At 36.7% G+C, this 13,198-nt stretch overlaps 1 protein-coding gene and 1 pseudogene across 3 annotated transcripts; one reads left to right on the forward strand and one right to left on the reverse strand.

Moving 5' to 3' along the window:
- Positions 1–21: 21 nt before the first annotated feature.
- On the reverse strand, positions 22–10,654 carry LOC115242132 (serine-rich adhesin for platelets). 3 transcript variants are annotated; one of them, XM_029818210.1, is made up of 14 exons: positions 9,885–10,654; positions 8,621–8,706; positions 8,224–8,366; positions 7,898–8,138; positions 7,385–7,560; positions 7,178–7,314; positions 6,836–7,048; positions 6,656–6,738; positions 3,647–6,091; positions 3,431–3,524; positions 1,293–1,428; positions 965–1,226; positions 386–585; positions 22–316 (listed from the first exon to the last, which is right to left on the reverse strand). In XM_029818210.1, the coding sequence occupies exons 2-14, from the start codon at positions 8,673–8,675 to the stop codon at positions 92–94; spliced, it is 4,410 nt and encodes a 1,469-aa protein (XP_029674070.1). In that variant the 5' UTR covers positions 8,676–8,706; positions 9,885–10,654; the 3' UTR covers positions 22–91. The 3 variants fall into 3 exon arrangements, 2 of the variants coding, with proteins under 2 accessions (XP_029674070.1, XP_029674071.1); XR_003885014.1 differs by lacking the exon at positions 9,885–10,654 and adding an exon at positions 9,009–9,309 and having other exon boundaries at positions 173–316; positions 386–766; XM_029818211.1 differs by lacking the exons at positions 22–316; positions 9,885–10,654 and adding an exon at positions 9,009–9,304 and having other exon boundaries at positions 401–568.
- Positions 10,053–12,836, forward strand: LOC115242129 (annotated as a pseudogene).
- The last annotated feature ends 362 nt before the right edge of the window (positions 12,837–13,198 follow it).

Consider the following 13,198-nt stretch of genomic DNA (forward strand, 5'->3'; position numbering starts at 1 on the left):
TTTATACTTTACTGTTGTTTATACACGACTCCGTCTCCAATGACTTCCGTTGTTATCACGGAACAATTGTCGCAAATTGCATACAATGTCTCTATCTAAATTTAGAGCCAATAAAAAGAAAGGAAAAGGAGAGGAGAGAGTTATTTAATAGAAAGATATAAAAATTTACTATTTTCACATTATAATTTACATGCATTCCGTGAGTATTAGGGAAGAAATAGATGTATAGATATATATGCTCTTGCGGTTTAAGTGTAAAATATGCGGGCCACATAGCAAAAGATGATAGAATCAGCATATTGTCGTTTGTCACATCCTGAAATGAGATACATGTATCTAGTAATATTTATGATATTGCTATTTACCTGAGCACTTATATTTTTACCTCGATATGCATCGAGCACCAGTCGATTTCGCTCATAATGAAAAATCTTCCCTCGCCTCCGACATTTTTAACCATCAGAGATGAAATAACTTGTTGATCTACGAGACATTCTCCACAATCAAAGCTTTTTAATTTCTTGCAATATAATCTACTTTCTCCAGCGTTGCTACTTGTATCGGTAAACTGTGAATTTATTTTCTCTTAAAGAAAAGATGTGTAAGATTATCCGGAATATTATTAAGAAATAGAAAACGGAGTTTTGTACTTTCTCGCAAGAATTTGTTTGTGTAAATGGAATTTCCGCAATCCATTTCTCATCTTTTATCATGGCTTTTGCTTGCAATTGTTTTCGCGGATATGGAAAATACGGAATAGTAGTCACTGTGATAGCAATAGTAAAAGGTATATAAAGAAAATATTTCCTATTTTCTTTTGATGATGATTATATTATTTTTATTTCGCGTACTCTTTATTGGGCTCGACTTGGACGCTCAATTTTATACATTTTTTGCAAATAGGCAATTTTTATAAATCTGTCGAACAAGCCTATATGCATATTGCAATTATAAATTTACTTACTTCGCAATATCGGTGAATCTCGATATCCGCGCAATTTGATAATCACCGAACGACCTTGCTGTACATTTATTATTAACATTTCTTTGGGCTCGTCCAAAATATCGCAACGAAAGAGAATAATTAATTTTACGTGCATTCCTGGGGAAATACTGCCCATTTGTCTTTTACATTCAATCATGACAGTGAATCGTGAATATATAGGCCTTGCTGCTAATTGAAATCTGGCCAAAGACGTACTTACATTTTGTAGTACGACAACTTTCTGTAATAAAGAATTAGAATATTATTCATTTGAAAATTCTTTCACAATATCTACCTACGTACCTACCCGATATAATTTATTTGATTCATAATTATGAAATTCCACAGAATTAGGGACTGCAATTAAGATCGTCTTTCGTAACTCTGTTTTTGAAATATTTCTTTTTGGTTGGCTAACCGATGAGGCAATTGATTCGGTTTTTCTAAGAATGACAAAGAGCATGAGTAATACGCATATTTATGATAGCCGCATTATTTTTAATTAAATACACACATGTCGCATATANNTATATTGATAATATATTCTAATAGAGTTACGTGTATATATTAAAATGTATCGAAATGATGGGGGAAATAACGTATAACTGAAATAAATAGATACCTGGCACGAAATTTTGTCATGAGGATTACGAGTGCTCCTGATAATAGGATCTTTTTAAAAATAAAATTTAAAAAATGTGTGGATTGTCTTATAAAAAAAATTTATAATTTTACATTTATTATATGATTAAAAAGTGATATTTTTCTATATATATATATAAATAAAATTATAGGACAAATTTGTAAACAAAGTACAAACTTGCGAGTACCGTGAGCGTCGAGGTCGTTAAGTGGAACGCGCCCATGATACATCACGAAAAAAGAATTGACATAGGATTATGGTTGTTTTCATTGCGAAAATCGCGCGTAAATTCACTTTTTTTTCATACATGTTTAAATAGATAGATGACACAATTATTTATTTCACAATGTGTTATTTTATAAAAACAGTATGTTAGTTGAATATTTATCACTATACTATGCATTACACACCTTGCACATCCTAGAATTACCTGCAACTAATAGGAACGGGTTTAATAATAGTAGGCTAGTTGATACTCCGTTCAACAACATTATATTTTAAGCTTTATAGATTCAGAAATTATAAGTGTTTTGTTAGGGTGCACTTATTTATCCTACAGATAAGCATACATAGTCCATGTAATGTAATAGCAAATTCGATTGGACACACCAGTAGTCACACTGCGGCACATTAAAGACTATCGTACACAAATTAATATAATGGCATATGTATAAAGCGAGCTCAAACCATGAGACGTTGATGTCGTCAGTGTAATTTATCATATTTGGTAGAATATTCTATATATTAGACATTTTTTTCAGTTAACGGAACACACGTTTTTATGTAAATTAGAGAGTATGTATGCCTGATTTAAGCCTCGCTACACCAGACTTTTTTATTTGTATACTAGTGCATCCAATTGAATCTGTTATAAGACATGTGTCACGATCATATAATGAATATAAGATATAAAGGGCAGACATAATACATATACAAGAATATTTCATTTTAGCCGTACTTAGGCTGCGTTCCGATGTTCACTGTCAGTACTGAAAATTTATAGTTCACATACACTAAATTTAGTGTACGTAAACTATAAATTTTCAGTACTGGCAGTGAATATCGGAGCGCAGCTTTAAAAATGCACAGGTACAAAATTTAAAAAAAAAAAAAAAAAAAAAAAAAAAAAAAAAAAAAAAAATTCTAGTCAATATTTGCTCTTCTTTTTTCACGCGTTTTATCAATGAAATAAATCTCTAAACTTTACATAGATGCGTCCGTCATGATGAATGTTCTATATCATCACCTTGGACTTTGTATGCATGGAATAAGATTTTTTCTTTTTTAGCAAAGCTCATTATTTGATTGGAAAATATAAAACCCCATATTATATTTTACTATCCTACAAATACAATGCTTACTTCGTACGTACTATAATGATGTCACTCCATTGACAGTAGTTCTATCTTTATATTCCACATGTGTGTGTGTGTGTGTGTGTGTACATGGGTATGCGTGCTATATATTTCATGCCATAAAAGTTAAACACGAAAATGGAGATACCAGTAAAGTGTTTTACACTGAAACATACATTTTTAAAATCTAAAATTTAGATTTTTCTTGATGTGTGCTGATTTTTTTTTACAGTATGTCAGCTCTGTCTCTCCACTTTACATACAATATCTAGTCTGTAGTCGCTAAATAGTATAAGACGTCACCGATGTGTAATTGTACGAGAAGTGAACGTTCTTACATATATACACAATTCACGATCACATTTTAAACGTACAATTTGCGCGTAACGTGTAATTCGATGCATCGCCGTGATATTCCTTTAGCATATGTCAAAATTATGTCTTTACTTGTCAAGTTCCAATGCAGCGTATTGTTCTTCGTCCACTTCGGTCATCATGAAATTTCCATCCGATAAGAGCAGTACTACTCTCCTAGTTCCCCCTGTGAATAATCAAACAATTGTAAAGAGGACAGACAATGGATAAATACATAATGGATAAATATTGTTGAAAGCAACTAATATTTATTTGGAATAGATAAAGTGAGATAATACGTTATATTACCTGGAGTGGGTTCTTCAGCTTGTACTACTTGAGCTACAACTTGTGCCTGTCCGTCATTATCCTCTTGGGCCCCGGTTACATCGGTCGCATTCGCGTTATCCATTATAGACATCACCATTGAATTTTCAGTCGGTTCGGCTCCGTCTTCCTTTACGTAAAACTGGGGAGTGAGATTTACCTGATCAGGAATCAACTGCGCTACAGCCTCGGCAACCGCGTGATTAAATGTCAAGACAGAGCCGTCGTCTCCTTGTTGTTCAGTAGTTACATATATTTGCTGTTCGCCATCGGCGTCGCGCGTTACTAAAAGCGTCTGTCCATCCTCTGCTTGGCCCGCGACTTGATAGACGACACCATGTTCTGCTAGAGTAACCAAATTAGACGCATCGTCTGTTGTCACTTTTCTTTCTTCCGATATCTTATCGTCAGTCTTAGCATCAGCAGACGTTACTGACATGGTAACGGTTGATGTCGCTGCTGTAACAGCCGACAATGCCGTGGTGATGGATGTTTCAACGGGGCTCGTCGTGTTTTCTGTCAAAGGCGTGGATGCGGGAACGGCTGGTACAGCTGGTATTGTAGGAGCGGTATCGTCCAAACATGGCAAATCCGGTGCAGGTACCGTTACGTTCGATAGATTAATTTGCGCTGTTGTTTCGCTAGTTTGAACAATGGTACCGGTTGTTCCACCAGGACTCATCTCGACCCTCATAATACCGCTTTCTGTGAGCGAATCCAGAGAAGGTAAGACCAATTCGGCGTCGGCGGCGGCGGCGGCGTCGGCGTCGGCGTCGGTAGTGGTGGTAGTGGTAGTGCTGGTAGTGCTGGTAGTGGTAGTAGCAGCCGTAACGTCGTCTGCTGCGATCGTAGTTTCGGATACGGTAGTGGTTGTTTTCATCGCAGTCGATAAAGTCGTGGTGTTTGAAGGTGATGCAGTTGGTTCAGGCTCGGGTTGTTCCGCCGCTTGCTCGATTGGCTCACCATCTGGACCGATTATACGTCCCGTGAGAGGGCACAATGTGAACGGACGTGGTGGACTGTCAGGCTCGAGAGCTGTGATGGCATCAGACTCGGGAGGAGGCGGTAAATCAGGCTCACCATCGCTGCTGCTCTCTTCTGAACCGACCTCATGAAACTCCATGTGAAGTCCATCACCTTCCGCTAGTTTGCTTTCCTTGAATTTTGCTCCTGCCTGAGTAATCGCCGAAGATGTCTCGCCTACTTTCGCCCTGCCTCGTCCTGCAGTGGCACCTGCGCGTGCACCTGCCAAAAGTCCACGACCACCCGGTTTAATTATACCCGCTGCTTCTTGCGCTTTCCTCTTTGCCATTAATAACTTTTGCTGCGGAGATAACAACGATTGTGCCTTACCCACTGGCGTCTTCGGAGATTGTTTCATTTGTGTTTGTTGTACTGGACTAGTTCCAGTTTTAATCACCTGTTTGGATTGCGCGGGTGTCGTAAGCACTGTGAATTTCGGCCTGATCTGCGCGACTGGCGTGCCGGTGGCACTCGGCGAAACTGATTGCGTATTTATGACCGTCGTCGTAGCACGCTTGTGCAATACGGGACGCGTCGTTGGCGTTTGAATCTGTCTCGGTGCCGGTGCTCTGACAGGTGTGCGAATAGTACCAAGAACGCTCGTTGCTGTTGTTGCGCGCAACGCTGGTCTAGGTAATAAAGGACGACCGTCTGCCGTTCGCTGAGGCGTCACGGAAGTAGGCCTTATGCCTGTAGTTATTCTCGGCTGCAAAGCTATTGGTCCCGACATTGCAGTCACAACGTGTATTTGTTGCAATTGCGACGGATCTGGTTTCGGCTGTATCTTTATAGGTTCTGTCTTTTGCACACTTCCCGGCGTTTTCGCCGTAATAGGTTTGGAGGTGACCACTTTCATCTGCGTTACTACTTGGCTCCCATCCATCTTTGAAACAACTTTCATCGCAGGAGTCATCGAATTTGATTGTTTTCTCGCTATATTGTCCCGATTTTGAACCATTAACACACCTTGCGTCGTCGGAGATCCTTTGACTGCCAGTTTTCCGCTAGGCGACGAATCTAGCTTAATGATACCATCTTTCCGTGACATGACATAAACGCCAGAAGTTAAATTTGGCATCTGTTTGGGATCGACTTTAACAACTCCCTTAGCGTTAGCTACCAAAACAGGTGGTTGGCTGGATTTTGCCCCTTCGGGAGATTGTAATCCTAATGAGGTTGCCAAGTCAGTGGATGAAACTGACGCTCTGTTGGAACCATTAGACTGGGCATTAGCGCGACTGAACGCACGTTGAATCACATCGCTACGGCCCATTCTCGAATCACTGTCCGATTCTCCAGTCCATTCGTCATCACTGCCTGTATCGACTTTAGTCCTCTTTGCAGCGCTGCTTTCTCCATCGTCTGACTCGCTTTCCGAATCGTGCATTCTCCTTTTACCTAATACTATATTTTTATATATAAATACGTATTAATTAAAGCAATATCAGCAAAATTTTGAGAACAAATATATACGAGGGGAAATCGAAAAGTAAGGTTCCCAATTCATGTACTTTTTTAATATCTAATTTTTTGCAAAGTATACTTACACATCTCTCAAATATATATATAATATCTTTACACTATTTTTCAACACGATTGCCTTTTCTTTTGAAGCACTTGCCTGGGCGGAAGATCCATACATCAAAAACCTGTTTCTATAGTTGAAAAGATATCTTTGTGGCCAGCGATTCAGATCAGATGATGATGATGTCAAGCATCAAGCACAGAAATAGTTGCGACAACAAGATACCAGCTTTTACCAATAGGATAGATGCATGGATCTACTATCTAGACAAGTGCCTCGAAAGAAAAGGCGATTATGTTGAAAAATAGTGTAAGGATGTATGTATTTGAGAGATGTAAGTATTTTATCAAAAATTAAGTATTAAAAAAAGTTGGAGCAACAAGTCAGAAACCTTACTTTTTGATTCCCCCTCATGTAAATATATATATGTATGTATTACATACGTTCGTTATCCTCCTCTTTCATCGAGCCGCACCATTGCTTTACTTGATCCATTGCTTTTGATTTACTTGATCGCATTGGTCGTCTACACATAAAAAGAAACAAATTATTAAGTACCTATTGATAAAACTGAATTTTTTGTAACCATTTCATCAACTATAAAAGAGCAAAGCCTCTCTTACCCCGCTTGTGTCGCTGTACTCGGTCCAGGCTTATTAACTTCAGCTTTTATCACCGGTTTTTGGGCCGGTAAACTTGCACGTCCTACGACTTTTGTATTAGTTTGTTGTTGAGCTGCTTTAAGCTCTTTTTGCTTAGCGAGATTCCGCTCAAATTCTTCCAACATATTTTTGCAAGTTGATACAGCCTCTGCAGACTCCCATGTATTATTTTCACTGTAAAGTTTTACATATTTCAGAACTCGTTATTAAAACTCTTAAAAAAAAAAAAAAAAAAAAAAAAAAAAAAAAAAAATAAAAATTCTACCCACCGACTACATGATAACATTGCTAGAATTCACTCACTGTGAACAGCCTTCCCATTTAATTAAAAATTCCGAGCATCTCTTTTTGGGATTAAAACGCTTAGCTAAAATTTTCTCAACAACGTACTCTTCGTTGCTTGATTCCGCGTCTTCAATCGCTGCCTTGCCAGACTTGTTCTACAAAAATATAGAAAATGAATGAAGTGAATCTGAAAACATATATTTTTATATGTAAATGATGTAAGACCTTGGGCTTAATTGATGGTTTAAGTTTTGGCTTTTCTTTTTTGTCCGTTTCCATTTCTACAGATTCATTCTTTTGTGTTTTTGTTTCTGGTAATTTTGTAGTATCTTTTTTAGCTTCATTCGTTTCGTCTGGCTGTCCATTTCTAATAATTTTGCGAACTATTATCGGCTTGGCACCTATATGGATACATAAAGCAACAAGATAATGTGAATAAATCTAGTCTTAAATAGAGCATCTTCTTATATACTCTCATTTATTGAAAATATATTTTTTTTTTGCGTACACACGCGCGCACACAATATATATAAATATTAGTAAGTTGAGATAGAGTAGGAAAACTTTGCGCGCGCACGTGTGTGTGTGTGTGTGTATGTACTAGGTAGGAAAATAGAGGTAGTGTAAAGTTGGATTTGAGATATATATATATATATATATATATCTCAAATCCAATCTTACACTACCTCTATTTTCCTATATATATATACACACACACACACACATATTGTATATTACCTTCGACATTAGTATTTGTTTGAACTTGTATCGGTGTATCTTGCATTTTTGCGTTACTAATTTTTGTAAAAGTTTGTATAGTCTTTCCCGCTGCAATCCAGGAATCTCTTACATGCATATCCATTTTACACCATTTTTGGTAGAGTTTCCAAGCATTAGTCGCATCTTTGTCCGAACCTTCTGGTTGGGTTTGTGAATCTTTCCATAACAAGAATGCCCAAACTTGTGCTTTTTGTCCATTCTACAAAGGTTTTATATTAATTTTACAAAAAATTGATATAATTAAGTTAACCAATTAAGAAAACTCTAAACATGAAAATACAAACGTCGTTATTTTCACGAAAATGTGAAACTTTGGAGCAAGCTCCCTCCTTTGTACGATGTTCTTGAAACTCTTCAATAAAGTGAAAAACGGAATGACACTGTCCGCATACTAATACGTCTAATCGTCCCATTTGCTCTTGCGCCGCTAAGGGAGATAGGTAAGAAAAAAATTAGAAAGATAAATGACAGCGATTATAGCGTAACGATGAGAAAAGAAAATACAATGCATACAGGGATAAAATTACATTATATATATATTCTTCTTTGCAGAAACATTTAAAAAAAAATATCCTACTCAACTATGTATATGCAATTCCAAATACAGGATAACAGTTGCCAAAAAAAATGCATATCATGGAAGATGTGTATAAATTTAAATGGTAGACAAAGAGCACGTACCTTTGATGATGGTAGGTTTACTACTGATAGCCGAAGGGCCATCGTCTCCTTCCATTCTGTATAGGTTTGACCCGCAATCTCTTTTTCTAAAAATTAAATATGAGTACCGTTAAAAAAATTATCACAACTCTCTACAGGAGCGCGCATAAGAAAACCTGCGTAAGAAAAGTGTTTTTTTCTTTTCTTTATAATATATCGAAATTGCGCGCGACCGAAAACAGAGATGGAATTTTCTCTTCCACGCGCGATACCCAGCTACAAAGGAGCTCTGCGAACCTCGAACGAACATTAGACTTTCCGCTAGTTTTTCCGAAAAAGACGGAAGCGATCGACATGTACACATTGCTGATTCCGCGAGTAACTCACGATAGAAAATTAAAATACACACCTCGACGCAAATATACACGCACGCCGGCGACTAGTGATCGAACGGTGAGAGAGTACTTTATTCTCGGTCGCGCTCTCTCTCTCTCTTTCCAAGGAGCACTCGCACCGTACGCCGTACCTATTCGTCTTATAGCATAGCATAGCACAGCACAGCGCAGCACAATACTCGTGGACGCGCGCTTACAGTTGGCGCGCGCGCATTCGCGCATCATACCATGCGCGATGTATCGCGTTCGCGACCGCTGATAAGCGGAGCATTCTCAGCTACTTTATTATATATTACTAACGTTTAAATTAAACGCGCATTTCCCCGCACAAGGATGACAGAGCGCCTGAATATATAGGATGGTCGAGGCGCGATTGTAAACGCGGTCAGTTGTAGGGTGAATTATAAGAGGGAACGAAAAATACTCACATGCACTTATTCCCGCCACGATCCGCAACGCGGTCTTATCTCGCAAGTTATGTATTAACGAGCGAGAAAATTTATTTTCCGAGATATATGTAAGATATAGCGATGATCGAGATATGAGAAATACGAGAAGCATTTGAGAACGGCGATTTTGTAGATGCGACGTCGGCGTTGTTCTTTTTTTTTTATATCATTATTATTGTCGTCGTCGTCGTCGTTGTCGTCGTTGTCGTCGTTGTCGTCGTTGTCGTCGTCGTCGTCGTCGTCGATGGCAAACTGTAAGGTCTCGACGTCTCTGTCTTTAACGAGCAAGCCGATGCTCGTCAAAGATGGCTCTCGTCGCCGATACTCTTCTATAAGAGTTACTCACTTCCTGTCTTTACGTGAATGCTTTTCGAACACACCGTGACACGCGCGCTAACACGATTAATAGCACGAGAGCGAAAATAGACGAGCGATGCTCACTTACACACGGCGAAGTCGATGTGAACGGCTAGATTTTCCTCAGTCTGGAAAATTGTTCGTCGTTCTACGAGGCAAGACGAAAACAGCGACAGCGACCAGCGACCGCGTCGGCCGACAGTAGCGCCATGGCGGGCTGCGGCAGTGCTGTGCACTCTGCACTGTGCAGTGATGTGCAGTAGCAGTAGTGCTATGGCCAGCCATGGTAGTTTGTGGCCCGTTCTCTGTCGTCTGTCGTCTGTCGTCTGTCGCCTGTCGCCCGTCGCCTGTCGCCTGTCGCCCGTTACCTATGGCGCGTCCACCCGTCTTCTTACATGTTATTCACCTTGATCCACCTACCCGGTCTGCCAGTCTCCGCTCCGCTTGACCTATCTCAAACAGATATTTTGGCGGGAAATCCCGTCTTAAAAGCAATAAAAAAACTTTGATTTTATTATATATATATGGTGTATATTTTTATTCATTTCTATTCTGTATGGGAGTAGATAAAATAGAAGAGAATATAATATTATATGATTTTATATCTTTTGCTTTATTAGTAAAATAGGAACAATGATTTAGCCCCGAAAAAGGGAACTTTGTTTTATTTTTCAGAAGACTAGCTATCAAACGCTGTGTCAAAAAACTACTGCTGGAGACATTAAAACCGATAAAAAAATTACTTATTATAAACACACTTGTATAAAGTTTTCTGTTTCCTTATTTATAATAATATCTCTAATAATATCTTTTAATCGTAAAATATTTTATCTCGCGATAAATTATAGCAAAGGAAGAGTCTGAGGAAAAGGAATATCACCGGGAGACGGTTATGAAAAGACATGGTATGTTTTCAGGCTAATTTTTATGTTCAACGTCGATACTCTTCTCTCTTTGATATATAAATGAAAATTTTACACTTTACATTGATTCAATAATCTAACTGATATATTTTTAATGCAGGGAAGCAATCAAGGAGGATGACCATGGATTATTGGAAGCATCTGTCGCAGATATTATTCATAATGCTAAGAGAAAACGTCAATTGGAAAGAAAACAGGGTGCTCGATTAGGAATGATGAGATATCTTTATATCATCTTGGATGCCTCCGAGCCAATGTCGAATCAAGATTTAAAACCGACTCGATTCTTGTGTTCCCTAAAGGTATGACAAAAGGTTATCGATTATTTACTCATAATGTGTAAATGTATACATATATGCTTTGTTATATAAATATTCGTCTCAAGCTTTTAGAAGACTTTATCGAAGAATTTTTTTATCAAAATCCTATCAGTCAATTAGGTGTAATTATAACTAGAAATAAAAGGGCTGAAAAGATTAGTGATTTGGCTGGCAACTCAAAGAAGCACATTAAGGTAATTGTCTTTATTTTCTTATCTTACCTTTATTCCCTATATTTCGTTTTAAATTGTATAATCTATACACATATATATATAATATAAATGAAAATTTTACACTTTACATTGATTCAATAATCTAACTGATATATTTTTAATGCAGGGAAGCAATCAAGGAGGATGACCATGGATTATTGGAAGCATCTGTCGCAGATATTATTCATAATGCTAAGAGAAAACGTCAATTGGAAAGAAAACAGGGTGCTCGATTAGGAATGATGAGATATCTTTATATCATCTTGGATGCCTCCGAGCCAATGTCGAATCAAGATTTAAAACCGACTCGGTTCTTGTGTTCCCTAAAGGTATGGCAAAAGATTATTGATTATTTACCTATAATGTGTACTTTACTATAGACATCTGTGGATTAAGGTTAAAACTCAATTTTACGTTATCATACAACTCACAAATGAAAATAAAACTGTGAAAATGGACTTTCCTCATCATATCTTACACTCTAGTGCATCAAATATGTCTATGACAGTGTGTATGTGGTGAGTGTACAGATTAGAATAATATGTGTCCCTATTTCTTGCATGTATGTATGTGTATTATAAATGGTACTTTAATATAATTTTTAATAGTATTAAAAATTTTGCTCCCTGACATGTGCACATATACATTAGGGTGCTGTTTTTCTTCTATTTTTCTCTTTATTTTATTTTATTTTTATTTTTTTTATTGCAGCCATGCGGAAAACTCTGATGAGTCGGTAAAATTTATGAGTACTGACTATCTTTGTCCCCAGTGTTTTAGTAAGCATTACGAGCTCCCCGTCGAATGTAGAGCTTGCGGTCTTATTTTACTGCTCCACATTTAGCACGATCCTATCATTACCTATTTCCTGTCAAACTTTTTAAAGAAGTTGCATTTGAAGGCAACCATTTATTATGTTTTAGTTGCCAAAAGATTTTTGCAAAAGGACAAAAAGGTATCATTCTCCCATACGTTGCATCACAGAATTGTATAATTTTCATAATAACGAGATAACTTTATTTAAAAATTAAAAATTTGTGATGTGCATATGAGAGGGAGGGGGGATGTATATTGAAGTTTGAAAAGAGATATCTATATATAAATAAAAAAAATAAAATTTTACAGTTTTGAATCATTTGAAAGAGAAATTAATTTACAATTAGTATCTAAATATTTCCAATATATAGAGTAAGAATAATGTGTGTGTCATATGTATTTTTATTTTTAGATTTACATTTGTGGAAAATGTAATCAAACGTTTTGTTTAGACTGTGAGATATTTATTCATAAAATCTTACACATATGTCCTGATTGCACGATAAATCCTGCTACGTAGAATAAATCCACAAATAAATTTAAAAAAAAATCTGTTTAGTATAAATTGTAGTAATTTGCCAAGCATTGCTACACACACAGACACACAAAGATCGAGATACTACAGAATAATCATAATGTATTAATCCATTTAATAATACTAGAACATGTTGAAACTTGTAAGACAGTAAATAAAAATGGAAACACATCGTTCCAGTTTAAGTAAGCTTTTTAATTAATTTAAATAAATAAATAATTTTTCAAAAATAAAAAAAACTATAGAAAAAATCATTTTATAAATATTTACACTTGTGTTTTTATTGATATATAAAAGAATTTGTATATAAATATACAAATATCTCTATATATAAATACATTTGTGTGTGTATTTTTGTGCAAGCGTTTTTAGCATACACAAATAAAATATTCTTTATACGCATTATGCGCGCGTATAAAATCTATGATTTTATCGCTTTGATAGAGCTGAATAATCAAACGAAATAAGATTTACACAGAAACGCTGAGAAACATAATTTGTAAAAGACATGCATATATGCATATATATAGTCTTTGTATGTATCATAGACAGGAAGTATAGGCTGCGCATATGTGTCATATTATCTATTAGC

The sequence above is a fragment of the Formica exsecta genome, unplaced genomic scaffold (assembly GCF_003651465.1).
Source record: "Formica exsecta isolate Colony F162 unplaced genomic scaffold, ASM365146v1 scaffold57, whole genome shotgun sequence".
Lineage (NCBI taxonomy): Eukaryota > Metazoa > Arthropoda > Insecta > Hymenoptera > Formicidae > Formica > Formica exsecta.

Excerpts from the sequence above, each read along its gene's own strand:
- LOC115242132 (XM_029818210.1), bottom strand. The coding sequence starts at position 8,675 with ATGGAAGGAGACGATGGCCCTTCGGCTATCAGTAGTAAACCTACCATC. Across the intron at positions 7,315-7,384 it reads AACCATCAATTAAGCCCAAG|AACAAGTCTGGCAAGGCAGC; the intron begins GTCTTACATCAT and ends ATATTTTTGTAG. Across the intron at positions 7,049-7,177 it reads AAATGGGAAGGCTGTTCACA|TGAAAATAATACATGGGAGT; the intron begins GTGAGTGAATTC and ends AAAACTTTACAG.